General features: G+C 53.8%; 3 protein-coding genes across 3 annotated transcripts; 2 read left to right on the forward strand and 1 right to left on the reverse strand.

The window, feature by feature from the left end:
- Positions 1-222: 222 nt before the first annotated feature.
- On the reverse strand, positions 223-14807 carry TGME49_301400 (hypothetical protein). Its single transcript, XM_018782410.1, has 3 exons — positions 9950-14807; positions 9486-9561; positions 223-9189 (listed from the first exon to the last, which is right to left on the reverse strand). Exons 1-3 carry the CDS (start codon positions 10855-10857, stop codon positions 3379-3381), a joined length of 6795 nt encoding a protein of 2264 aa, XP_018637934.1. The 5' UTR covers positions 10858-14807; the 3' UTR covers positions 223-3378.
- A 1292-nt stretch (positions 14808-16099) lies between these two features.
- Positions 16100-23158, forward strand: TGME49_301410 (hypothetical protein). Its single transcript, XM_018782411.1, has 5 exons — positions 16100-17136; positions 17934-18149; positions 18642-19101; positions 19598-20635; positions 21232-23158. The coding sequence occupies exons 1-5, from the start codon at positions 16991-16993 to the stop codon at positions 22471-22473; spliced, it is 3102 nt and encodes a 1033-aa protein (XP_018637933.1). The 5' UTR covers positions 16100-16990; the 3' UTR covers positions 22474-23158.
- A 604-nt stretch (positions 23159-23762) lies between these two features.
- TGME49_301415 (hypothetical protein) lies at positions 23763-24590 on the forward strand (the record flags this gene model as incomplete). Its single annotated transcript, XM_018782412.1, has 2 exons — positions 23763-24024; positions 24436-24590. 2 exons carry the CDS (start codon positions 23763-23765, stop codon positions 24588-24590), a joined length of 417 nt encoding a protein of 138 aa, XP_018637932.1.
- Positions 24591-24641: the final 51 nt, after the last annotated feature.

The following is a 24641-nucleotide window of genomic DNA, read 5'->3' on the forward strand; positions in this document are numbered from 1 at the left end:
AGAATCGGGGCTGACGAACCGTCATTCTACGTTTCCTTCGCGGGAGTCGGTCAGCCCTAAGATATCCGTACTTCCGTACATCGCACGGACGCTGCGTGTGAACAACGCTCCGCTGGACTATTTCTCAGCTCTCCGAAATGATGAGCTCACTTAAACGGTGCTCGGTTGGTATTCTATACCAACTGATTGATTCGTGACTTCCACTTCATACATGACGAGCAGTGCGTTCTCAGCTGCTTACATGCGCTCAGTTTACTTCGTAGTTATTGTCTGAAAGCTGCACCACAGAAGTGGCAGACCAAGCGCGAAGCGTATCTGTTTCGACCTTTTTTAGAGGAGCTTGGAGCCGTTGACGATACAGAAAGGATGCCGGCAATGACAGTCAGGAACCAGTTGTACGCCTTCACTTCAGTAGCCGTTACGCCAATGAGCGCAGGCCACATCACTCGAGGGCAAGAACACTAGACACGATGCTTTGGACGTGAATTCAAACGCACTGGAGGCGTACTTGCCTCTTTCCAAAAAGTGCGGTGCCCTTTTGGCTTTCGTATTCAGAGAGCACGTAACGAGTCTGTCGGCCGTAAGCAACCGTCACGCATATGCAAATCTGCGTATCACAGACCGCGTAGCTACAACCTGTCGTTCTCGTGGAATCTACACTCAACACGAACACCACAAGGTCACCAGGCGGGCACCACAAAGGGCATAGGAGCTAATGCCGGCGCAGGGTCCAGGAACCCGCCTTACGCTATGGTTGTGTACTGGAAATTCAGGTCTCCCTTTCCGCAATCCCGCCGGTGTTCTTTTCCTGCATGCTTGTCGCTTCGGCAGCCGAAAATTGATACGCTTGGTCGACGTCAACCAGATAACCAACGAATCCTAATCGCTACACATCGCCGTTGCTTGCCAACGCAAAACGACATCGTATAAAGCCCCACAGGTCGGGGTGTGCACCGACCCACTCACTATTCCATGGAGAAAACGCTGTCGGTGGCAGTTCTTCGCACACGGATATTCTTGCACACAAAACGTACTATTTGGGCGAACACGTCTCGCCAAGCTGTCGCGTCCACCGTCGTAACTCCCACCATGACGGAACACAGAATCAGTGCCTGTTTCCATCAGACGAAACGCAGATGCATTTGAACTCTGTCGTCCCCGCGAAAAGAAAACTTTAGGGAGAAAAAACCCCCCTTCTGCACTCTCTTTTACCCAGTAAGAGCAAAGACCGCCATCAAACGCCGCCTGACAAAACAAAACCCAGCATCTCCCAGCGGCCGAGCGCCCCGGCGTCGCCTAATGATCTACATCTCTGTGTACAGAATCGGCCGTCTGCTTCGCATACGCAGTACCTCATCCTCCGTAGAAGAACGAACTGATTTCAACTGATCGACCCACATTCATATATCCCATATGTCAAAAAATCATATGCGATGTCTTCTTATTCCTCACAGTGGGTCGCGTACCTCCTCACCTTATCACCATCCCTGTTTCACATGTCGAACCACTCACTGCATCCTCTCACACCGATCACCCCCACTGTCACGATTACATTTCCGTGACAGCGATCACCTTGGCAAACGGATTAAAGCTACATAACCAATTTTAACATACTGTACACTCGATGGAAAAACCCAACATTACCTGCCTCCGATGACCGGCTGTTAAAAAAGTTCCGGATTTCCTGATCTCAATCTCATCCTACCAGAGAAGTATACAAGCGCATGGCTCAAACGAAGTAATTTTTGGTTATTAGAGGTCCACCTTCCACGAACCACAGAAGAAAAACTCCGTCTCGACCTTCCTCCACAGTCTCTTTTGTTCAACTTCTTCGTGCTGCCGGGAAAAGTCCAGCCATGCACCCACTAGTCGTTTGCGAGCGTCAACCGTGTGTAACTCCGCAATCAACGCTCTCAACATAAGCTAGTCTAATTTGATGAAGGAAGTCGACACATCAAATTTTACAACGTGAACAACATTTCCGGTGGGCACTCTCAAAAGGCATGCTTGACCGAAGACACTCTCATGTCCCTGCCCCCAACATTACTTTGTAGTGTTGAACGGACAGCCAAATTCTTCGTTGTGCACATGCGGACCTGCAGGAGCTGAGTCGACACTTTGAGGTCGCGCAAAAAGACTCAGAACATTCAGCAACTGTGACGTCGTAACACGAGGTACTTGCGCAACAAGTGAAATACTTCATGACATCCTGGGATGGACGGTAACCTGCACCAGAAACTGCACGATAACAACCAATTTTCCGTTCATCGGCCCTGTCTTGTCGAGGCTGATTTTCCTGTCGATCCTCTTCCTCTGATGTCGTACTTGTTGTGCCTCCTCCTGCTCTTTCGACTTAATTTTGACACCACGCAACGGAATCTACTTGTACATGAAAAAATTGCGAACTGTTGCCACACCGCCAGTAGACAGAACAACACTATCTCGCTGGCCGTGTGCGCTTTCACCCTCCACGGTGAGTACTGAAAAACGAAGCATCTCTGTTTCGATCTTGAAGCGCACAACTTTCTTCGAGACAAAATACGTGGGAGCGTGAAACATCAAACAAGTGCCTTGGTGCAAACATTCCGGCATGATTGATCTCTACTCCAGCCAATCTTTGACGATCACGGAGAAGACAGTGAGCCCGCAAAACAACGCTTGCCATCAACGGGCGACCTCGAACCGCCATGCGAGGTTGCGTCCTTCCGGTATCGAAAAGATTCACGTAGAAAAAACTACATCGAAATTTACTCACGTGGTTGTCCGGCGGCACATCTCCCGACACTAAAGCGGAACTCAGTTTTCCACAACGCACAAAGTACGAATGTACGCGCCTGTGAAAAGGCCACTCGACTACCTCATGTGGCGCTCCCGAACAATCAATCCCCGTTCCTGCAGTGGTAAGACTTCCACAAAGCGATGTGCATGTATGTAAGGAACTGACAGACACATGTCCACCTATGCATTCAGTTAAAGCCCGGCACGAGTGATACAAAGCAAGGTCTTGATAATGTTGTTTCAATAAACAACACAGTGGGGAATCTCCAACAACTTAAGTCGAATCCGCTGAGTCACAAACATGTGCCTTGTGACATCTGAACTGACGGGTCTAGATTGACCTATCCCGCCATGCAATACACTACTACTGCAGCCGCTGTTTTAACCACGCCACTCTTCCACAGCCAGCATTTCTGGACGTGCGGCAGCTGGAAGCATCGACTACATAAACCGGCAATCCAACTCGTAACACGTAGCTCCCAAGAAAATGCTCTTGAATGGTCACGCTTTTGACGATATCTATACTAAGCAGTTTTCGGGCACTTTGCACGCCTCTTATCATACAAACCTGCCGCCCTACTTTTGACTTCTACCCCCTCATTAAATGTCCTCTCTGGCGACTGTTTGATCTCCGTTGTCGCGCTGTGTTTCCTCTACTTCTTCCCCGCACTCCTTCGGCATCGTCCGTCGTCTCTGCCTGTCTCCTCCATCGCTTCCTTCATCGAAGACACGGTCAGATGTCTCAGAGTTGTCTCCACAAAACGTTGCGCTGGCAGACGCTACGTCGGCGAGAACACCGCTTCTGCATGGTGTCCCCTCATCTCTCAGTTTTTCATTCTCTGAGAGTTGTTTGCCGGTCGCCAGACTTGCGAAAAAGCTGCTAGAAGAGTCCTGCAAATCAACCGTTCCCTTCAATCCAGGAGCTGGCCCACAATCGCGCAATGACCACGGCGATACTGAAGCTGATTTCGTTTGCTCTGGCCTAGTCTCTTCCTCGACTATCTCCTGACTGGCGGGCGCAGAGCCTTCACGAGTCTTCCTCTCCACGACTCCTACGGTGCTTTCTTGCAGCTGCGGATCGTGTCCCGTTACCGGGTTCTCCCTTGGAACAGTTTCCACGGAAACTGCAGCAAGTTTTGCCAAGGCCGACAGGAAAGGGCCAGACGTTCGACGCAATTCTCCCCCGTCGAAACCGGTCACCGCCTCCCCCTCGTTCTCTGGGCTCTCCCCACCTTGGTCGTGCAGCGAAGACTGCACTTCCAACGGCCCCAGATCGGACTGAATCCCCGCCAGGACATCCATCATGTTGCACACTTCGACCGCCTGCTCTTCCACGCCGTTCACGGCTGCTCCTAAAGTATCCCCATCGCTCACCGTTGGCAGGGACGGAGTCTGAACCGCCGCGTCAAGGCCAGAGTCCTCCGCCCGAGTTAAATGTGTATTTGCAAAAGACGAAACCGGAAAGACAAGACTTGCTCCAGGTGTGACAGGATCTTGATAATAATCTAGGCTTCGTTCACACTGTGAGACCCCCGGCGCCAAAAACAGATCTCTCTCAAAACCGCCCACTGCGCTCCCCTGATCCTTACCGTAGTCCTGTGGAACCCCGGGTCCACAGCGCAGCCGCTGTACCTCCTCCATCGCTGTGTGAAGCATGCCTTTCAAGTGTTCTGTCAGATGTTGATAATATACGCAATGCGAGCATTTAGCGCTGTGGATGTGGTCGATACTGCCTCCTTGCAAATACTCATGTGGCTGTGCTCCGCGTTCCTCCTTCACGCTACCACCTGTGGCCTCACAACCCTTTCCGACGCGTTCCTCTTGAACACCTTGCTCTTCTGTTGACTTGACCTGACAGCCGTCATCAGGTCCTCGTTCACCTGCCAGGTTTGAACCGCGTAACAGCTTGGGTTGCTGTTCGTCACATTCTCGCCTTCCTGCTTCGCCCGCTGTCACTGCTGCTTCTCCTCCACCGATCCCCCCCGCTGAAAGAGAGCCTGCTAAAGATAAGAACGGGGGCTCGAGGATGACATCACCAAACTCACATGAGGCTTCACAGCAACCATCTCTATGTCCCATGTGCCTCTCTTCTGGAACGCTAGAGAGCGATCCCATCCCGGAGCCTGAAATCGGGCTGGCGAGAGCCAGAGATTCGGGAGACGTGGAAGATGCACCTATAGACAGACTATCAATCGTCCGTTCGCCGGGTCTCACACCGAAGGCACTTCCACAGCTACTGCTTCTCGAAACAAGCGCAAGTCCAGGAATGCCACCCGTGGAAAAACTGCTGGCACGAGAGGGAAAACACAACCCCACTGATGAAGTATCTCCTCGAGCCAGGACATCCTCAAAACCAGTACTTGAAGTGCTGCTGCGACTGGCAGTCTCCATAAGGCTCGCTACCGTCGAACGCCGCCCTCGATCGTAATGTGTGATACCCCGCAGCTGAACTTCACAGGAACGCTCTTTGTCGGAAGCTGCTGCAGGTCTTGTATACGGCTGAGACGAAAACTCTGGCAGGAAACCCGGAGTGGTCTGTAGTCCACTGTCTTCCATATTTTTTCCCCCTTCTTGTGTCTCGGTGCTCGGCACAAGACCGTCCAGTGGCTCAGAGACGTCTTGACAGAAACGGGCGTTAGTTGCCTTCTCTCGGCCCTCCCCCTGAAAGCAACTCTCTTTCGTTCCACCACTGTTGCCCAGTTCGGCTTCCCCTTCTGTGGACAGTAGGCTTCCCTGGCACTGGACACTCTGGCCGGAATAACTGGCGCATTCAGGCTTCGTGTCTTCATTCTGGGGAACCGTCGCTCCTTCAACACATGTCTGTGTTTCTGGCAGGGCCACGGAAGTAGTCAGCTGTTGGGATATCGGTTCAGGGTGTGCCATCTCGGGAAGTGAGTAGGCACTGTAAAGCAGTGAGATGTTCTCCCTGTAACTCCCTGACGGCGTCTCGTGAAACATCCGGCCGCTTCCAGTTGCTGCCGCCTCTTCCATCCTCTCTGCGAAATCGCCCGACTGATCGGACCCCCTACCGCTATGCAGTTTCTCCTGTGGTAGCCCGTTCCCAGTCTCTAGGCTCCTCGGCTTCGACCCTCCAGTGGAACCCGCCTCGGCGCCGCCTTCAGCTACGAATGTGAACCGCGCTCCAGAGCTTCCCTGCGGATTCTCCTCAGGTTTGAGGACGACGCATACTCGAGAAGGCATGTCATCTGAGAGCTGCCGCAATCTCGGATCTGCTGCCAATGCTTCCATTCTCACGGCAGGTGTTCCTGGACTGAGAAGCGAAAAGTCCTCAGGTACTCGTTCAGAACCGCACACTTGTTGTGGCGCTTGAATAAATACATCCTTGCCTGCCGATGCCGAGGCAGCGCCACGTACATCGCCATGGCCTGCTTCGCACATTTCACCCGGATTCGCCTTCCCACTTGTCGACTCGAGCCAATAAAACTCCCCACCTTTGGCGTTGAACAAGCCGGACGACGACCCTGCGCCTTCTAATGAGTTACCGCCTTCTGTCCGATACGAACCCTCTTCGCCCCGAGCAGCTGTCCTAGAAGCAAACGGCGATGCACCTGTGTTCCATGTTGGGTAGTCTGGATTAGCAACTGCAGTAAATCCATGCTTCGGCAACTGTTCTATTTTCGAGCGACCGGCCCCGCTGCTGTTGATCAAGTGTCCCACTCCTTCTCTACAGCTCTCGGCCCTGCCTTCTTCCTCTACTGCGCTCCCCTCCCTATTGCTCTCAACACCCTGAGGACCTAGCCCTTCAGACTGCGAAGACGCACCAACTGTCCGATCACCCTGTGCGCCGGTACTGCTTCCGACGTGGACGCGAAAGTAACTTGAGCCACCAGCGGAGCTGCTGTCGGCACCTCCGGAGCTGAAACGCGTTCGAAATCCGGTGCTGCCTTCATTATCGTCGTCAAGAAAGCAAAAGTCCAGGAGCGTGTACGGAGAATAATCTGCTCCTGCCGATGGAAGAGTTGCTCCGGTTGCATGTGGAGCTACCTGTGCCTGGTTCTGCCGTAGAGTCAACTCGTGGCGCACACCAGAGGGTATCTCCGAGGTCTCCACATGAGATACTGTCCGAACCGGTGAAGAGCTCCCGGCCCCCGGAACCTGCCCGCATGTGTAGCGTACAGTGTCAGGCTCCCTCGAACGCGTTTCAAGATTACGTTTCTCCTGCAGTCGCCGATGTTCAATTATTTCCTGACACGGACCATCGACCTTTCCCCCCGCGTCTCGTGAGTCTTCCTTCTTCCGATCCGCTCCATCTTCTGACAAAACAGTCGTCTCTTCCTTCAAACTACACGGGTTCCTGCCTGTCATCTCTGCCATCGCTTCAGCTTCTCCGCTGCTGTTAATTCTCTCATCTAGACTTCCTGTGGACGGCGACCCCTTGTTGTCTGGTGACCCGGTTTCTTCAACGTCTGGGGCCGGTGCGCTAGCGATGTCGTCGTTTATGCAGAACCTCGCTGCTCTCTGCGCTCCTGCAGTCTCTGCGGATCCTAGACCCTGTCGCACCTGAGGCGGTTGCGGACAAACTCGGATTACCATGTCTGTCCCGTCTCCCCCACTACTCACTGACCCCGACGCAGGAACTCCTGAGGACCTGGGCGTTGCATCAGCGCCGGGAGCTCTATTTGACCCTGTGACCACAGAAGACCGTCGAGTGCTTGCCGCTGTGCCTGTTGGGTCCCAACCGTCTATCATGGGGCCTCGAGATACCCGAGTTCCCATTAATTTCATGGCCTTGGCTTCTGTAGAATCAGCTGACGTGGCGTTCCCGTCGAGTCTTTCGGCTGCGGACGAACTGGCTCCCGGCACGATGGATGCGCCTGTTAAAAACGCATCCACAGAGGTGATAGACACCTCACTGGAAGGCTTGCCCTCGCCGGTCACACAGTCGCGGCTGTTCCCCGACTCACCGAGGAAGTGCTGACCTCTCGCCGAGCTTTGGAGACCCCCTCCCATGCGCCCGCCTCCAGCTGCCCACGTGCCAGGAACAGCTTGAACAGGAGCCATTTGGACAGTGCCGAAATGAATGGTTTCGCTAAGATATCGCTGGCGCTCAGCTTGCTTGAAGTCTTCGGACGAGGAAGAAGCTACGGAGCCCGGTGCCAGGGAGCACACAGTTTCCTCCTCTCTGCGGCGACCACCGCCACGCGCGGCAAGATCCAGTTCACCACTGTGGCCATCCTCAACCACGACGCCCATACTATCCGAGTGGATGTATGCGTCACCTACACATCCCCTAGAAGCATCATGGGGACGGAACGATGCGTACTGTTTCGTGCCAATATGCCAAATGCCCTCCGGATAATCCTGAACGCTAGAGTCAATTCGGAAACATCCAGGAACCTCTCCTTGCCTCATATAGAGTCCAGATGCATCCCCGTCCATGTGTTGCCGTGGACCTCTCCGCGGAGCTAAAACTGCCGGACTACCCGCAGATACATCTAGCCCCCTGTTATGGCGGCCTCGCTGCTCTCCAGGGAAGAGATGCAAACCAGGCGAAGACCTGGCAACACACGAGTCTGCTGACCCTTCTTGTCGATTTCCTGATCCACCATCCGTTTCTCCATCTTCTCGCTTCTGCGCTTGACGACCACTCAGATTTGAAAGGCTCCTAGAGCCAGCTCCGTCCCCGTTGTCAGACGAAAACAACAGAGAATCACTGCGTCCAACTGCGTGTTCGCCGGAAAGTGGCCCGCCTGCCGTATGGCGGAAACCAAACGAGGTCCCGTAAGTCCCCTGCATCTCGATCCCGCTTCTCCTCACATCCACCTGGCCAGAATTATCAGCCACCCAGAGCCACGCTGGGTCACCTGACGTTCGCCTGTGACTCTCTGCGGCAGTACCCGCCGGAATTTGAAAGCCTATGCCGCCAGCATCTTTATCGTGGTCGATATGTAGTGCTGACTGCTGGATGTTCAAGAGGCTCTGGAAACCTTGAGGCGCTGTGGTATTTCTCGTCATCTGCTGAACGACGGGCGAAATGACTTGCTGCTGCGATTGTGCGCCGTGCATCAGCCTTTGGTAAGAGGAGTGGTGATGTGGTTCATACACTGGGCTCGAACCATGGTGGCGGGACTGCGCATCTTGGTGACAGGTTGTAGCCTGATTCAGATCCACTGCATGTGCATCAAGAGCGGCTTGCCGCTGCTGTTGCTGGCGTTGAAACGACTGTTGCCTGGGCATCCTGATCTTTAGGATTCCGTCAACTTTGCGCTTAATTTCCTTCTCTAACTTATTGTGCATTCCCAGAATTTGGTCAACTTGTTGCCGCCACGAACTCCACCGATGTTCCCACAAACGCCATGCTGAGTCGGCTTCGAGACGGTCTTTGTCGTTATGGTAGAACGCACACTTGCTGTAGTATTCGCATCGGCTACTCAATGACATCTGGCACGTCTGAAGGATACATAACAACACTCACTCGAACAGCATGTGAGCTCGTAGCCTGGTACTGGCTGGTATTGACACGGAACATGTAATGATAATGCTGGTTAAACCACCGGTAGTGCTCAGCTGATAATGCGAGTAACATGCCTGACAATTTCTCCAGCGTGATGTACCTCTTCTGTTTCGTGTCTACGACTACGCCACTTATCATCACGACTGAAGAGCTATACTCACACTGCGTTTCAATCACACTGTTTTCCCCTCACATGTCACCTGAGCGTTCGGTTCCATGACAGGAAACTCACCTGAGTCTTGTATACTATCGGGTGGAAAATTTTCTCCAGTTTCGTGTGGGCTAAGGGGCAGCAGCCATCCGGGCACCTACAAGGCATCACCATCACACCACCGTCGACGGAACATCCGAATTCTCCGCGTCTAAACTGGTGACGCGTTAGCCAGCAGTTGGTGAAGACGGATAGAACACGCTGCATGTCGGCAGACGTCGTGACTCCATCAAGTGATATCTTGCGTTTCGTCTGCGTCAGAAGGTGTTCTGTACAACGCGTGCCGTCTGTAACGCAACATAAGGGATTCCAGTGCATATTGGTCATTCCCTCTCTGCTACCAGGTTAGTATGTTGGCGTTCATGCGGGGTGCCATAAGTTCATTAAGTGAAGGTTCCCCTCAACGTTTCAGGTGGCCTCTTATCACCACTCTCATTCAAAACACAGCCAACTACAGGGGTTTAGACCCCTCACCGAAGGCTCACCTCCTGCTATGGGGACAATCCACTGGTAGGTAGAAGTGGACGTGCGGGTCTCGTCGGTCAAATTTGGCGAGGTCAAAAGGAGCCGGACGTCGTACATCGAAATGGCGAGAAATAGGTACACCTGATGCCTGAACTGGCGCCGCCGATGGAACTGCCCCTACCAAATTCACCGAACCAAACATACTTCTTCCGTTTCTTACTCCGCAACCAGGGAACATCCCCGGCGAGCCGCCGGGTCCCTGTGGACCCGCCGACGGTCCTGGCATTGTGTTGTTCAACGATGCGCTTCCACACATATGTCCCATCTCTGCGGGGACTAGGGTTGGCCCAAGGGGATGCAACGGCTGTGGAAGCTGGAATGGTGCGAAGGCAGACGCCCCTGTTCCTCCGCAAGGAAACCCTGGTGACGCACCGTAAGCAGATGGGGTACTTGCCACTGGGGACCCAACATGCCCTGCAGAACCGCTCCCCATGCCTACCCCTGATGCCTGCATGTTGGCCGATTGTGTCTGCAAAGAACGTCCCAGTTGAATCGGGGCGTTGCCCCACGGGCTAGAAACAACTTGCCTTCCACGGAAGCTAACAGCTTCAGAAAGTGGTGTTGAGCTTCCACTGGGATTTGCACCCGTGGAGCTGTGCTGGACGGTGCCGGTTGAATTTGGTGTCCCAGAAGTCAAACTGAACACCGACGGAGGGCTACCACAGGCCGGGGATCCGCACGACGGAGCAAGTGATGACAGTGGCGGAAACGTTACTGAAGCGAAGTACTGCTGACTCTCCGAAGGAGGGCACGCGAAGGCCCCCCGTGATGCCGTTGCCTGACTGAAGGGCGAACGGGGAGGCATCGGCGCGAGTGATGGAGCAAGCGACGACGTTGAAGAGACACGCATACAGAGGGAAAGATGCATCCCACCGCTCGTTGCGTCCACCTAAACAACTTGATCCGAAGTGCATCAGACTTGGTACCCGAACGTCCGTTCCAAACTACCTTCTTATGCAATTTTATTATTGCAACCGATCGCGTGGCACATCCCTGAACGATGACACAGCTGACTTCCCCTGTTTCGGCAAAAACAGTTATAACCCTTTGCACACGAAGAGAGTGGCTGCAAAGTGGAGGCTCAGTGGACGCGAGGAATATCAACAAATTGCCAACAACAAAAGAACTGACGCCTTTAATTAGGCACACTGAAAGAGAGACATGGTGGAATCCATGCATGCGGCGATACCGAAAATAGGTGACAGCCGAGAATCCGTGTATGACTAAGATGTGAGGGACCGTCAACGATATGCGACGAGCCTCACGACATCTGCAGCAAACGAAAGCATCGGCAGAATGCAAGTCAAAGTTTCCGAGAATGCAACTTCTAACTCTGTGCACACACGTTGATGATCACACAACTGTAGCACGAGTACCATACGTGCTACTCGCTACTGACGTCTCCGAACCGACAGGAAACGGGGGAGAGTCCACGAAGACACATGATTTCCACCATATGCACAAATGGTGCCTTCATCCTGTGGTGGATTCATTTCACAGTTACAAAAGCAGAGAACTATTTATAGACACGGGTTCAGCGTTCAACAAGCACCCTCCCGAACACAGGGGGAACAGAAAAAACAGATCAGGTCGATGTGTTTTTCTGAAAACACCTGGGTGGAACTATCACCCGAGCGCCAGCTTTCATCTGTCGCCCGCCGTCCAACTACTATCCTACAAGGGCAACAAGAACACCGCGGAGATGACACAGAAGGAACTTGTGGTACTACAGAAAGCGACAACGTCTTCAGTGGTCCAAAATTGTCTTTGACAGCCTCTGGTATGTGTTACATTCGTCCATACAACCAGTCACAAGCGGCAAAAGCCATCTTTCCCCAAGGAAATCCAAACGTGTTCCACGAGCCAAAGTGGCGCTAGTGCCCCGACACCTTCAGGGAGAAAGGTTCCGTCACAGCGTTTTGGAAATACTGACCCCCGCTCACACTTTACTGGCAGTGTGGCTCGGAATTTGGGGAAGCTTCTCGCTCGCAGAGGTGTCACAATGAAACATGTAACCAGGGCATTCAGTATACTGCACTGCATTTTCATAGGGAAGGTGCTCAGAACATACCACAGCACTCAAAAAGTGAAACCTACCTGTAGTCTCCTCATTAGCGCACCCGTCTACACGCGCTGGATCAGAGACGGCACTCGGTCAACTGCCGAGACCACCCGTTGGACAACAGAGACGAAGGGTGGCACCGCTGGCTTGCGGCAAGCCTCCTTGACTCGCTCCTATGCGGCGGTGCTGTTAACGTGAGCCGCAATACGATTCTCCCGGTGTTCAAATCGATCCGGCCTATCACTGCGGAGCCACCGCCACTGGCGGTCCGACTCACCAAATCCGACGCTGTTGCGAAATCCTTGCTCGCTCGATATAGTTAATGTTGGACCCGAACGTGTGTAAGGCACAAACTGGTAAAAGCGTTGAGCGCGAATCCGTCGGGCAATTAGCCGAGTGAGCTTTCGCGTGCCCGGTGGAGCAGGCCAATGGTTCTGTGTTGGGGTGCCTACGTACAATCGGGGTGCGTCAAGCCTTTAAAAAAATGCTTCACGGTGGGACCAACATTTTCGACCAGGCGTCTCCGGTACATGTGAGGGAAAGATTACCCTCAGTCATTGTTTCGACCTCAATCTGAATGACCCTGCCAGTAGAGCGTGGCTGTCAAGGATGCTGGTTCGCCTGATGCTATTGACAGTAAATGTTTGTTTTAGGCAGGTCTCAGAAGCACATACGGCATCGTGTGTGTATGTTGCGTAGGAAGCGACCGTTTTAGAGGTGTCATTGCGACCTCAAGCGCCTGTTGTGGCACGCACTGAACCCCTAGTTGCTAGGAGTTCCAATGCCAGGGAATGTCTCCGCCGTTTGCCTTTGGATGGTTTAATTCGAAAAAGACTGAGGTTGATGGTAAATTTCACAAGTGTTGCAGGGAGCGAACTTCCCGGTCATGGAGCGAGAGAAGACCGCATCACTACACACCTTGCAGGTGGATGTTAGCTCTATTGTGAGGGATCGTGAAGGATTTTACGACAGTTTGCACCGCTTTTCCATACAAGGTTCTTCCACCATATTAGTTGTGGATGCCATTTACTGTCGGAGTCACGTTGCAAAGAAGTTTTAGGTTAATCGGGGGCGATTTGAGTCCGCGTCGTGATTAAAACCGAAGTCACTGTAGCAACGGGCGTTTGGGTTGGGTTGTCCGGGTCTCATGACAAGAGGGGCGACAGATATATGTCGGCGGGGAAGCAAGGTTGCGTACCGCACGCCATGCATTTGGCGGTGCAGTCAGTCAAGTCTTCGTAGAGCTCGTAGAGGGGGACTACCAGCTCTGCCAGTACAGGTGGCTGAGGGTGACGCCACCCGTCAGTCAGTGAGGCCTCAGCAAATAAGCGGCTAGCGGGTAGAATTATGTCACTGAAGAGTCATCTTTTCTGACTAGGTTTTTGTCGCCAAATCTAAGTACCAGATAACGAGTGAATGCGGCCTCGATTTTCGGGCAACTGAATTTAGGATCTCCTCAGTGCAGCGGCTGTCGCAAGAAGGGTTCAATCGTTGTTGCCGTTTAATAGTGTATACCTCGTTCTGTGACGCAGAAGACGGTACAAACTGCCCTTCTTCAGATTACCACCGACGGGGGCGACGTCGCGACGCCAGAAGTTTTGGCAATCGACGATACGAGCACGGGTAATAAACATATTTCAGTCTTCTTGCTCCATAGGGGAGGACAGCGTTGGAACACCCATCGATGATGCTTTCTAGATGAGGTTTAACCCCGGTCAGGTTCGACCTTTTCTTTTTCCGGGGATCCGTTTCTGAGTTCCAACAGGGGGCACTATGCTTTTTTTCCACAGTCGGGTGACGCACTTGTCTCCTGGCGAGTGTGCCGGTTGGTGACACTGACAGGAAACCTGTTAAATCGAATTTGAGCAGATTTGTTTCGTCTACCTCGTTGCGACCCCACCAATCGTCATGTACTCCTTATGAACACTATGTCAAGGAACCTTACTGGAGAGACGAGGGTTAAGAGGCCCGAGGAAGGGAAACGGTTCTGACGAGTGAAGACACATGACGACTCAAATCATCCATTTCCCGTTTTTCTGATGCGATGCGAAATAGGAGTTCGCACTTCCCGAGAACAGAACGATGGCTTAAAAAACCAGGTTCGCGGGACATTTCTTAATCAGTGGGAACAGAGAGCATACCTCTGTAGGCTGTAGATTCTGTTGCATTCCACGAGTGTGCGTACGCATAGCTGAAATAAACAGCTGCTTATATACGGGGATGACTTATTGCGGTGTTAAAAGAGAGAGAACTACCCACCGCGACAAACGTACGGACACATGTTAATTTATCCGTATGTACGTGTACGGTTCGTTTTCTACTGCCTACTGAAGTAAGTCCAAGGTCTCAGATGGCACAGAGCAGCGACATCCTAATGAATGGGTTACTCGAAATAGACTCCACGTCTCCCTTCAATACTATGCAACACGAACCAGCGGTAACCCAAAGAACGGCTGCTAAAAGACGTGAGGGTAACACTGCACCTACGATGGTAACGAAATAAGCCTAATTCACAGCGCTGGGATACCAAAGGGGATGAAGCAGAACGCGGTACCATATATAATTCAAGCGGACAACAACGTCATTCATTTCAGCTTTCAGTTTGCCAGGCCATGACGCTCAACTTTCGTTTATACTAGCTGTGAGCGTGCAAATGCGGTTGCAAACCGGATGTTTGGCAGTGCCCACGGCGGTAAAAGCCACCCTTGGACGCTATTTCGTTTACTTTTTCTTCCAATGGTGGGAAATTTCCTCTCTCGCCTCCTTTGACTGTGCTGCGTCTATGGCTGCACGGTCCACTCCTGAAGCGAATTTGGTGCGTTTGGATTCTTTCATCTCCTCCGGCCTCTCTCGTCTTTTCCATGGCATCACAATTAACCAGCTCTGCGGCTGGCCGCTATAAACAGCGTCACACGCCTCTCATACCAGAAAGGAAAACTTGGTCGTCCTTCTCTGAACTTCCACCCTGCACCACCTCCTGTGTAGGGGTTCTCCTCAAATGTAGATCGCAGACAGGTGATACCGAAGTTCAGTCCGGTTCCTGTAACGCTCCAACACCAGCTGACGGCAGCAATAGCTGCTTCAGTGGTTTTGGTTTTATCCCCATAGTGACAAAATATGTCACGCGGCAGCACTGTCGCCACTAACTTTCTACCTACTATCCGTTGGAGTGAAAAACGGAGTTTTGAAACGACCCTCAATCTGAATTGATGATCTGACGTCGCTGTCAGCGAGGATTCAAAGCACACCTTTAGCGCTAACTTCTTCGACCGACGGTCCGGTGCTACAGTGGATAGGTTCGATGCCTCAAGACAGGCACCCCCATCGCGAGGCTGTGCCTGTTGAGGGGGGCCGCGAGTCTCGTTCCTTCTCCGTCGTCAAGTTTGACAGAGAGGCCGTTTGAAGGCATTAAAGAAACATGCATCATCGTGATATGGTGCAATGTGAAGTGCTTTCTTGGTCATTCCCACCTGTCTGAGAACCTCATTACCCAATCACGGAAACGCGCAGGGGCCCGTCAGCTGGCTACAAGGAAAAAACACGCTTCTGCAGGTATGGAGTGACACGGTCTCTACCGTGATGTCTGCCACGGTCAGGGCGACGCTTGATTTCAGTTGCCTCAGACCTGCTGATTTGTTCAGCAGGTTAAGTAAAATTTCTGCAACGTAAGCACCCGCAGTCGAAATGTTTTGTGACCGCTCCGTTTCGACACATCCAGACAGACGATTGCCATGGGAGCGCCCGATTTATGAGAGTGACTATGTGCAGATAGAGAGAGACGAAGGAAGAAAGACACAGCCGCTACATAGATGCACATGTAATATACAAATTTCATTTATCTGGTCAGCTTCCGTCCAGTGTTCGCAATTATCTCTAAGGCGATAGATGCATCACACTGATGATGAGCTATGCCAGTATGCGACATGTTTAAGAAAGTCGCGCATCGGTCACGCGACTTCTCTCGTCTGCTTTTTCCCTGTTGTTTTTCCTGATGTCCTGTCGCGCGCTAGCTTGTTACCCGGATGAATGCAGAAAGATTTTCGGTATGTGCCAGTCTGTTAGGTCTTCTTCACTTTCTGTCTCCGCTTGTCCTTTTCAGTTTCTCATACTTGGAACTATCTGTCTCCGGCACAGACGCGTTGTGGCGCGAGGAGCGGCTGTCTGCGTTTTTCTCTCCAAAGTCGAAGCCCTCTATTCGTCAACTGTCTGGCGCAGATAGGAACCGCTTGTGAACGCGTTCACTGATCGCGGGGTCTCCCCAGTCTTTTCTTCGGTTTTGGTGTACCTCGGAACCCGATAATTTGTCGACGCGCGTTTGTCGCGTCTTCCGCGTCCAATGGGCCGAAAGTTCCGTCGCCGGGTGCTGCGAAAAAAAGTGGAAAGGGGCTGGCGTTCCCCCGGGTCTCTTGCAGACCTGACCGAAACCTTTCATCGGTCGCTTGCCGCTGTTCCGCGGGGCTCTTTGGCTGAACCCTGTGGAATTTTTTCCTCCAGAGTGCCAACGACTTTCGTTGCGAGTTTGGATTTCCCTCTGGACGAGGGCACACAGTTTTTGAGAGCCGCGCCGGGCACGAGCCGATAGCGCCAGTCGAGAACCTGTTCAGCCCTTTCTGTTCGTTATACATATTTTTCATTCTCCGACCACGGGTCGCTTCTCAAACTTCCCGTCCTCAGAGCGTTCGCGGCCGCCTCATCTTCCGGCGAACCGTGTCCAGCCACGAACTGGATCCGCAAAAGATGTCAAGCGCTGCGGCCTGCGTCAACATCGAGTCACCGACTGCAATCTTGTGTGTTGCTGCGCCTCTCAGTGCTTCTTCCACTGCAGGAAAGCCCCACTGTTTCATGTCGTTGCTGTGCAAGGACCCCAGAGAAAGTTTTTTATATACGCGGACCTCGTCGTCTGCAGCCGACGCGCCTCGCCCAACAAGAACTCCTCAAAATGGACAGAACTCTGCTTAATAAACTAACTTGTTCGGGAGAGGAGATGCCGGCAGGTTACCTCTACACCGAACTCGTCTCAGGCACAAATAACCTCTTTGCGCTCGTAGGGCAGTCAGCGTGTGGCACACACCCTCCGTTTCGACGGTGAGTCTGCAGGTCTTTTCTTCTTGGGCGCGGAGGACCTAAGAATCCAGACGAATGGCTTGGACTCTCTGTTGAAGACGCCTTTGTGTTTCACTCTGTACTTCACAAAGAGGCAGGTCAACCTGGACGACCTCCTGGAAGAAAAAAGTCTTCGGCGGGAGCTTGATGGTGGGTGCTGGCGGGGTGGCGTGTCTGGATGGATCTGAACTTGCCTTCCGTGGTACTCTGTCTTCTAGGCAAGTTGCTCATGACTTGTTTTTAACTCGAGTTCCAATGGTGACGGTCCGTGCGTTGTATCGCGGCGTACGCGGGGCCTGTATCGTGTCGCTGCTCCTTGAGTTGCTGTCTACTCTTTCGCACATCACGCTGTTTTTCTGTGACCTTGTGTACAAAAAACACAAGGGCGCCTTTGGGCCTGGGTACCATGCACGCTGACATCGCTGTGACGACGCGCGGTTTGGAACACTGTGGCGAGATTACCTTCGCTCCGAACTGTGTCCACCGTGGCTTCGAATTGGAGGAGCAGTTTGGAATCCGGAAAGAAGGCCTAATGAGGAGAGACGTCCAACGAGATATGAATGCACGCACGACAAAATCAAAGGGGACTACCGAAGCGCGTACATACGCATCAGTCGACGTTGGTATTTGCGTCTCAATTACGTCTTGCTGCGTATATGCGGACTCGCCTAGGCATATATGTCAGGTTCCTCTTGTGTGTACAACCCGTGTTTGTATCTGTGCGTCCTTCTCGTGGTTTTCAAGAGGCTCTGTGTCTGTGGTTTGCCTCCTGTTCTCAGAGGACATACGTCGCCGGCAGGAGTTTCTCCGGAAGATACAGTCGTGGAAATCCTTGACTTCGTTTCCCGCAAACTTGAAAGGTCTGACAGCGACCCTTTCGTGAAGGCGAAGTGTTTGCGATTGTTGAAGCACCTCTGTGAGCGAGGCCACGAGCGTATTCGCGGCATCATTCAGCGCAGATACCTTCACCGCATCAAGGCTTGTCAGACCTACAGGTGCGTTGAAGAACTTGAGTGTTCCCCTTAAGTCTGTGCGCTGCCAATCACGACCTTTGAGCTTGATGCATTGGCATTCTTCGATTGCCACTCGCTCAGAGAGACTCTCCGACCTTTTTGTGCAACCGCGTACAGAAGTGCTTCCGTACTCTTCTCTGCAATGCAGGGGCAGTCCTTTCGAATGATGCCTGATTCCGGAAAGAACCGTCGGGTCTTTCTGGGCATTTATATTAACATCGGTGAAGCTTCGTACATCAGGCAGTGTCGCGGGGGGGTCAGTTCGTTTGTTTCGAAGCTGCGTGCAATGGAAGCTGCCGGCGCCGCGGGGACCTCCTGCTGCAACCTTTTGAGGGATTCGCGCAGTTTACGCATGTGCCCTGCATGTTTTCCTGTCTCCAGTCTTTGAAAAACGCGTTGTGTGACTAACGCGAGTTATTTTAAAGCCCGCTGCATGCTCTTTTTTCGTGCGTTGCTGACGCGCCTCCTGTGCAGAGGGCCACCCCACCCCCTCCAGGGCGATGCTCCAAGTGCAGCAGTCCGAGCGGAAGCCGACGCATGTCTGCGGTGTCTGTATGCTCACGAGAACGGCGCGGCTGCGGCCGTGTCAACTTCCATCGAATCCACAGGGCGAATCGAAGGTTTCGGACCGGGGTCGATGCGCGCGACTCCTGGGGCAGCAGGCGGCTACAGGGTGGAGGGACAGAGCAGTTCCGGCTCGAATTACGGCGCATACGGAGGCAGTACTCCTTCCTGGTCTGCGTCTGCTTCGTCCATGGTCGGCTTTGGAAACCCCCACTTCAGCCACGAGAAGCAGCCTTCCCGACGCGAGCAAGCGCTGCAGCTGATCTCTTCAACCGCCAGCAAAATCCTCCCGACCGCGGTCCAGGAACAGCTGCAGAAAGTCGTTACCACGGCTCTGCCTGGAGGAACGACGTCGCCCGCGTCGAGAATGGTGAGCAGACTGTGACCGCGCGGCGACGCCGCGAAGGAAACACACTCGAAACAAGGCACGAGAAACCTAAAGACAGCGACGGAGAGAGATTCAGATGCACCGCAGAGAGTGAGCTTATGAGAGCTCTGTTTGGACGGGAATACCTCTCCAGAGACAGCCACGGCAGGACACCGCACTCTCTGAGGCTGCGCAGAACGCATGTGTCTGCGACCGTCGCTGAGGGAACTGTTCAGATCCGGTTTGCCTGTGATTGATGAGTTAGCTGTAGTGCTCGTAGGAGGACACCTACCTCTGTGCTTTCCACTTGCTTCCCAGAGGAAGCTCTCTTTTCCACTGGGAACTTAGGTTTCCAGGAGGATGTCTTTCTCGATGGATTGTTTTTCCAACACTTTGTGTTTCACTTCCTCTGGGTCCTTGAAGACTCTCTCGCGGGCATCTGTCCCGTTTCCACTTCATGTCCTTTCTGTCTGCATTCTCTGTCGCCTGCCGTCTCCAGCAGGTCTACAGTTCCGGCAGCTTCCGACCCCCCACGACTCCGCAGTACGACAGCAACGAGGGAAGTGGCTGGACTCCCTCGACTTCTTTTTCCGCTGGCTACGCTGCAGCGCCTGAAGACCGAGGCCGGTCCCTCTATGGCGCCACTGCAGGGAGGTACAGCGAGAGTGCTGGCAGTTACTGTCGGCCGAGCTTAGACAGCGTGTCTGCTCCTGCTGTCTCTTCTGTCTCCTCCGGGTCCCGCACCGCGGTGTGGGGCCCGCGCGGCGCCTCGGGCGGTGCCGCGGCGGCCGACTCAGGGCTCTTGTCTCCTCGGGGGGAGCGACCTGCTGTACCTGCACTCATCCAGTCGGGCGCGTACGAGAATCGCGTAGTTGAGGAGCTGCTGGTGCCATGCGGAGCGAAGCTGACGCCGGCGCCGGCGACACTCGAGGATTTCGCGAGCAAGTGCCAGGCGCTGGACTCGCGCGTGCTCGGATGCATCATTCAGCAGAAACTGGAAGACGAGGCCGTTCCGTGGATCTCGCGCCTCCGCCTTCTGTGTGGGTGTGAGGCGCTGCTCCGGCGTGAGCGAGAGAAGGGCCAGCGCAGTCTCGCAGGATCGACGGACAAGAGCACTGGAGAATCGGAACCCCCGACCCTGGCTGAAGTGCTCGCCGCGAACTGTCTAGAAACCGTGGAAAGGTGTATGGACACTCCGCAGCTGAAGCGCCCAGCCACAGAGGTTCTGCGTCTGCTGGAACGCGAGAAAGTCGAAGAAGGTCGACCGGGCAACCGCGTCGCCTCCGCGACGTCTAGTGGCGACAGCAACGACGAGAGGGAAACGGCGTCTGCCGTCGATTTGCTGGATCTAGGCGACGAGAAACAGGTCGAGACGCTCGGAGCCGGAGGCCGAGCAGCTGACGAGTCTGGAGGCGATGCCCAAGACCTTCTCGATATGAGCGGCGCAGACGCGAGTCGCGCGCATGCAGGCGATGCCCACGTCCTCAATGGCATCCACCCCGCCGCAGAGAAAAAGTCTTCGCGGCCCTCCAACCAGGTAGGCAGCAATGGCGACTCTCCAGGGTTCGCTGAGAGGAGAGCCTGTTCTGGACCTGTGAACGACGGACCGTTCTGGTATATTGCTCAAAGACGAACCACTGGGTTGTCTCCTCACTGTAAGCATACGTACTTTGTCGGGACTCAAGTCGGCACACTCACTCAAAAGGCTCGTGTAGCCGTGAACAATGTTTTCCAACGCTCGTCTAAGTCGTCAGCATTTCTTCTGTCGACAACTTTCCGGGCCGTCTCAAACTTCGGGGCAACGAACGTGATGGTCTGTTCTAGTTCCTTGTGGTAAAAGAGTCGACGACTGGCGCGGCTTGCGGGACTTCCCTCTCTTCACAGTCGAAGACCAATGCAGAGATTTTTTGTCCATGTGCATGGCAACGTATGTGTTTCTTACATGCATGAACACAGAGGAGGCATTTGACTAAACAGCGCATCGCGTCTGCGGATCAGTCTGGATCGTGTGATTCGCTCCTTAGACATGTCCCTGTTGAATTGCAGTTGGTTGGGTCCCCAGTCCATCGTGAGTTTTTACGTGCTGCATGCATGCTTCCCGACGAGGGCTCGTTCACTGTGTGCTTTCCTCAGGACGACCTGCTGGACGTCCTGTCCGACGACTTCACGACTCTGTCTGTCGCTTCTGCTTGCCCGTCGAAGAATTTGTCTGCGGCGCGTTCCCAGAGCGCGCCGTCTGCCGCCTCCTCGACTGCCGCTTCCTCGTTTTTCTCCGGCCTCGTTGTGAAGGATGACAAGCAACGGAGGCGCGAAGGCGCCACAACTGCTAGAGGAGACAGCTCGCTGCTCTCTCCGACAGGACAGACCGGCCGCTCTTCTTCTGCGTCGTTGCTCCCAGAGACGGAGGCGGAGCGCGGCGGCGGCGTTCGAGTCGCTTCGGCTGTGGGGAGCAACCTGTTGTCTGCGAGTAATCCGCAGGAGATTCTGTCTCTCGACACAGTTCTCTCTTCGTCCCTCGCGGCCTCTGGACCCGTCGGCGTCAGCAGTGGCGGAGCGCCGCCCAGTTTTCGCGGGGCTTCGACGCAGGATGAGCAGGCGCGGAGAGAACCTGTTCCGTTTCCTCTGTCTCGAACGGGAGCGCCGCCGCCGCAGCCGGAGGGCCGAGGAAATGCGGGTGGTCTCGCCTTCTCGCCGCTGCTGTTGAGCCCCGTCGGCTCCCAGAGCAGCTCCGCCCTGGGAGTCGACGTCTCCCCTGGTCCAGGCGTCAAAAGTGCACGTGACGACATGCGCCAGTTTGCAGGCCATGGCAGCCTTTTTCCGGCTTCCCTGGGTCCGCTCTCGTCCGCCTCGGCGACGCCTGCGTCGTCTGTTCGTCCGCACAGTGTGCGTGCGCCGAGCTTTCCGCCTGCCAGCACGAATCTCGCGCCTCCGCAGAGCCGAACTGCGCACCTGGATCGCTTTTTCAGCTCCACTGGCGCCAGTGCAGGCAAAACAAGACAGGTCGCCTCAGGGACCACAGGGTACGCGGCGCTTTTTCCTCAGAGTCAGCCGGGAAACACCGACATGGCTGCGACGACCGCCTCGCCGCAGTTGCTGCACGCGGCTTCTGTTACTTCTCCAGGAAGGACGGAATGGGCGAGCGGCGCGTCACATGCTGGAGGCGAAGGCGGGGCACCTTTTCCCTGGATGGGTCAACAGAGTCCTGGCGCAAACAGCGTCGCGAGAGGCGCGGCCGCCTTCGCGCCGCTCGGCGGGCCTCTTGGCCCCAAGGGGCCTTCTGCCCCTGAAACGCAGCCGGCTGCGTTGGGGACCGGCGGCGGTGTCGAGAGTCGGAATGCAGAGGCGAGAACGAAGTTTGCGTTCGTCACGAGCTAGAAGAGAAGCGCAGTTGACCTCGAGAGAAGCGGATGGTGGCCGCGACTTACCTGCGGCTCCGAGGACGCAGTCAGATTCCAAGACAACGCTGAGAAACAAGGAGGGACGGGATCGCTGGTGGGGGTACAGCGGAAAGAAAAGGAGAGACGAGGAGAAACACACAGGAAGGCCGACAGAGAGAGAATTGGCGTGGAGAGAGACAGGGAAACTGTGAGCAAGAGAATGGACGTTTTTTCTCATGGGGCTTTGACGGGTTGTTTTCAGAAGCCAAACGAAAACGCGTCTGCATGCAGATGACGCGCAGCGGAGCGCAGTGGCCCCGTGCGCCTCGAGACAGTTGTCAGTTCATTTCCTGCTGACACTTCGCGCAGTTACGGGAGCTGTATGGGGAATTGTGAAGGTCTGTGGAAGCGTCTTCAGCTGCATGCACACAGCAAAATGGGAGGCGCTGTCTCGTAGCAGAACAGAGAGAAGGGAAGCCCCAAAAGGGAGACTGGTGTTGCTTCTTCACATCCGCCATCCTGTTTACTTTTTTCGAAAGAGGAAGGCAGCTAAGCAGTCCCTGCACAGTTCACAGTTCCCCTCGCGAGGAACATCGTGCACAGGGATTATTGTGACGCTTCCGCTCGTATCAAAACAACGACTTTAGGCTCAAACTCAAACGTACACTTACACATCTGCAGGCATGTGAAAACGTTATACAGTTGTACACTCATTGGTAGGTTAAAACATCCACGAGCTGTCGACTGTCGGAAGCGTTGAAGAGGGATCTCTACGCGGTGCTCATCGAGAAACGCATCGTGATGACGACTTTCAAGAGACATCGAACACCACGGAAAACTTGCGTTCGAGGTGCTCCAGGTCCCCTAACGTCATCCTCTCGAGGCTGCCTTGCAAACACGAAATCGGAGAGATTGAAAAACTCGGGTACAGCACAAGTAGTCGTCACCTGGACTATGCACGCATATATATATATATATATATATATATTCTGTCAATATAGATGTGCGAAGCATAGGCCAACGATATTTCGGAGTGTACATGGAAGCATAGTTAAGAGTGAAGATAATGCAGAAGTAGAACCAAATGAACATCGTGTAGTAGTAGGAGTTTTCCTTCCTGATGCTAGTCCACACAGAGTGCATGGGTCAACCAATCTATACAGAAACCATTAGGAATTTGGCGATGGTCTTCTGACAGACGTTTGTTGCGTTCTAACATACTTCCTGTTCGAACGAAAAAAACTAACTACGGCAGACCGTTATAAAACCGTATGTGAGCTTTTTAAGATGCGCAATTTCCGTTTGCTTTTTCAAAGACAGTACGCGGACGGCATCCGCTTCACACTCCAGCATGCTCGCAGGCCCCACTCCAGAGTGCGCAACCTGAGATTCAGGGAGATTCATGGGGAAGTGTGCTTTCAAGAGCAGCTCCTTGTCCTCGGAAAGGTGCGTTTCATGTATGTGTCAGAGAGATCTGGCGAGAGGCTATTGTGCGCGCCCACCTCCTGCCTTCCGAGAGACTTTTTCGTACGTCTTCCCGTCGATCCAGGTGAATCTTTGTGAGATGCCTCATTGCTAAGAGAGTGAAACTTCACTACGACATGTCAATATTCGTCCTGCAGTGATCTGCTCTGAGTTGAAGAAGGGATATCTGTCCCAGGTACAAGGGCGCCGTGTTACATAGTTTCTTTCAGCGTGCTCTCTAAGCCCCCACAGAAGCGCCCTCGACCTCCCGATGTGCCTGTTTTTCTTATCACATGCACCCCCTCTTTGCGCTTGTCTCGTTTGTTTCCATTCCTTCTGAAAAGGAACCAGTCGAGATTCTGTTGGTGTCTTGCCTCAGAGCCTAGACCTGAACAGAGCACACCACTATTTCCTAATGCTGCTGACTGCAGACTCGTGCCTTTTCAGGGAAATGATCTCCACAGGGAGAGGGTTTCCGGTGTTTGTTCTCATGCAGGTACTATCTTTCCTCGCACAGCTGACGAAGAACCCAAGGAACCTGCGGAAGCGCATTTTTACAACCGCGACCTGAAACCCACTACTACAGAACGAACACGGTCTCTCGTTGCTTCGTGCGTCGGTACAGTTCCCTTCGAGTGCCGAAGACATTGAGGCCTGGAACTCGTCAACAGCCAATAGGTGCGGACTCCTTTTTCGTGATAC

Source organism: Toxoplasma gondii, chromosome IV, assembly GCF_000006565.2.
Source record: "Toxoplasma gondii ME49 chromosome IV, whole genome shotgun sequence".
In the NCBI taxonomy this organism is placed as follows: Eukaryota; Apicomplexa; class Conoidasida; order Eucoccidiorida; family Sarcocystidae; genus Toxoplasma; species Toxoplasma gondii.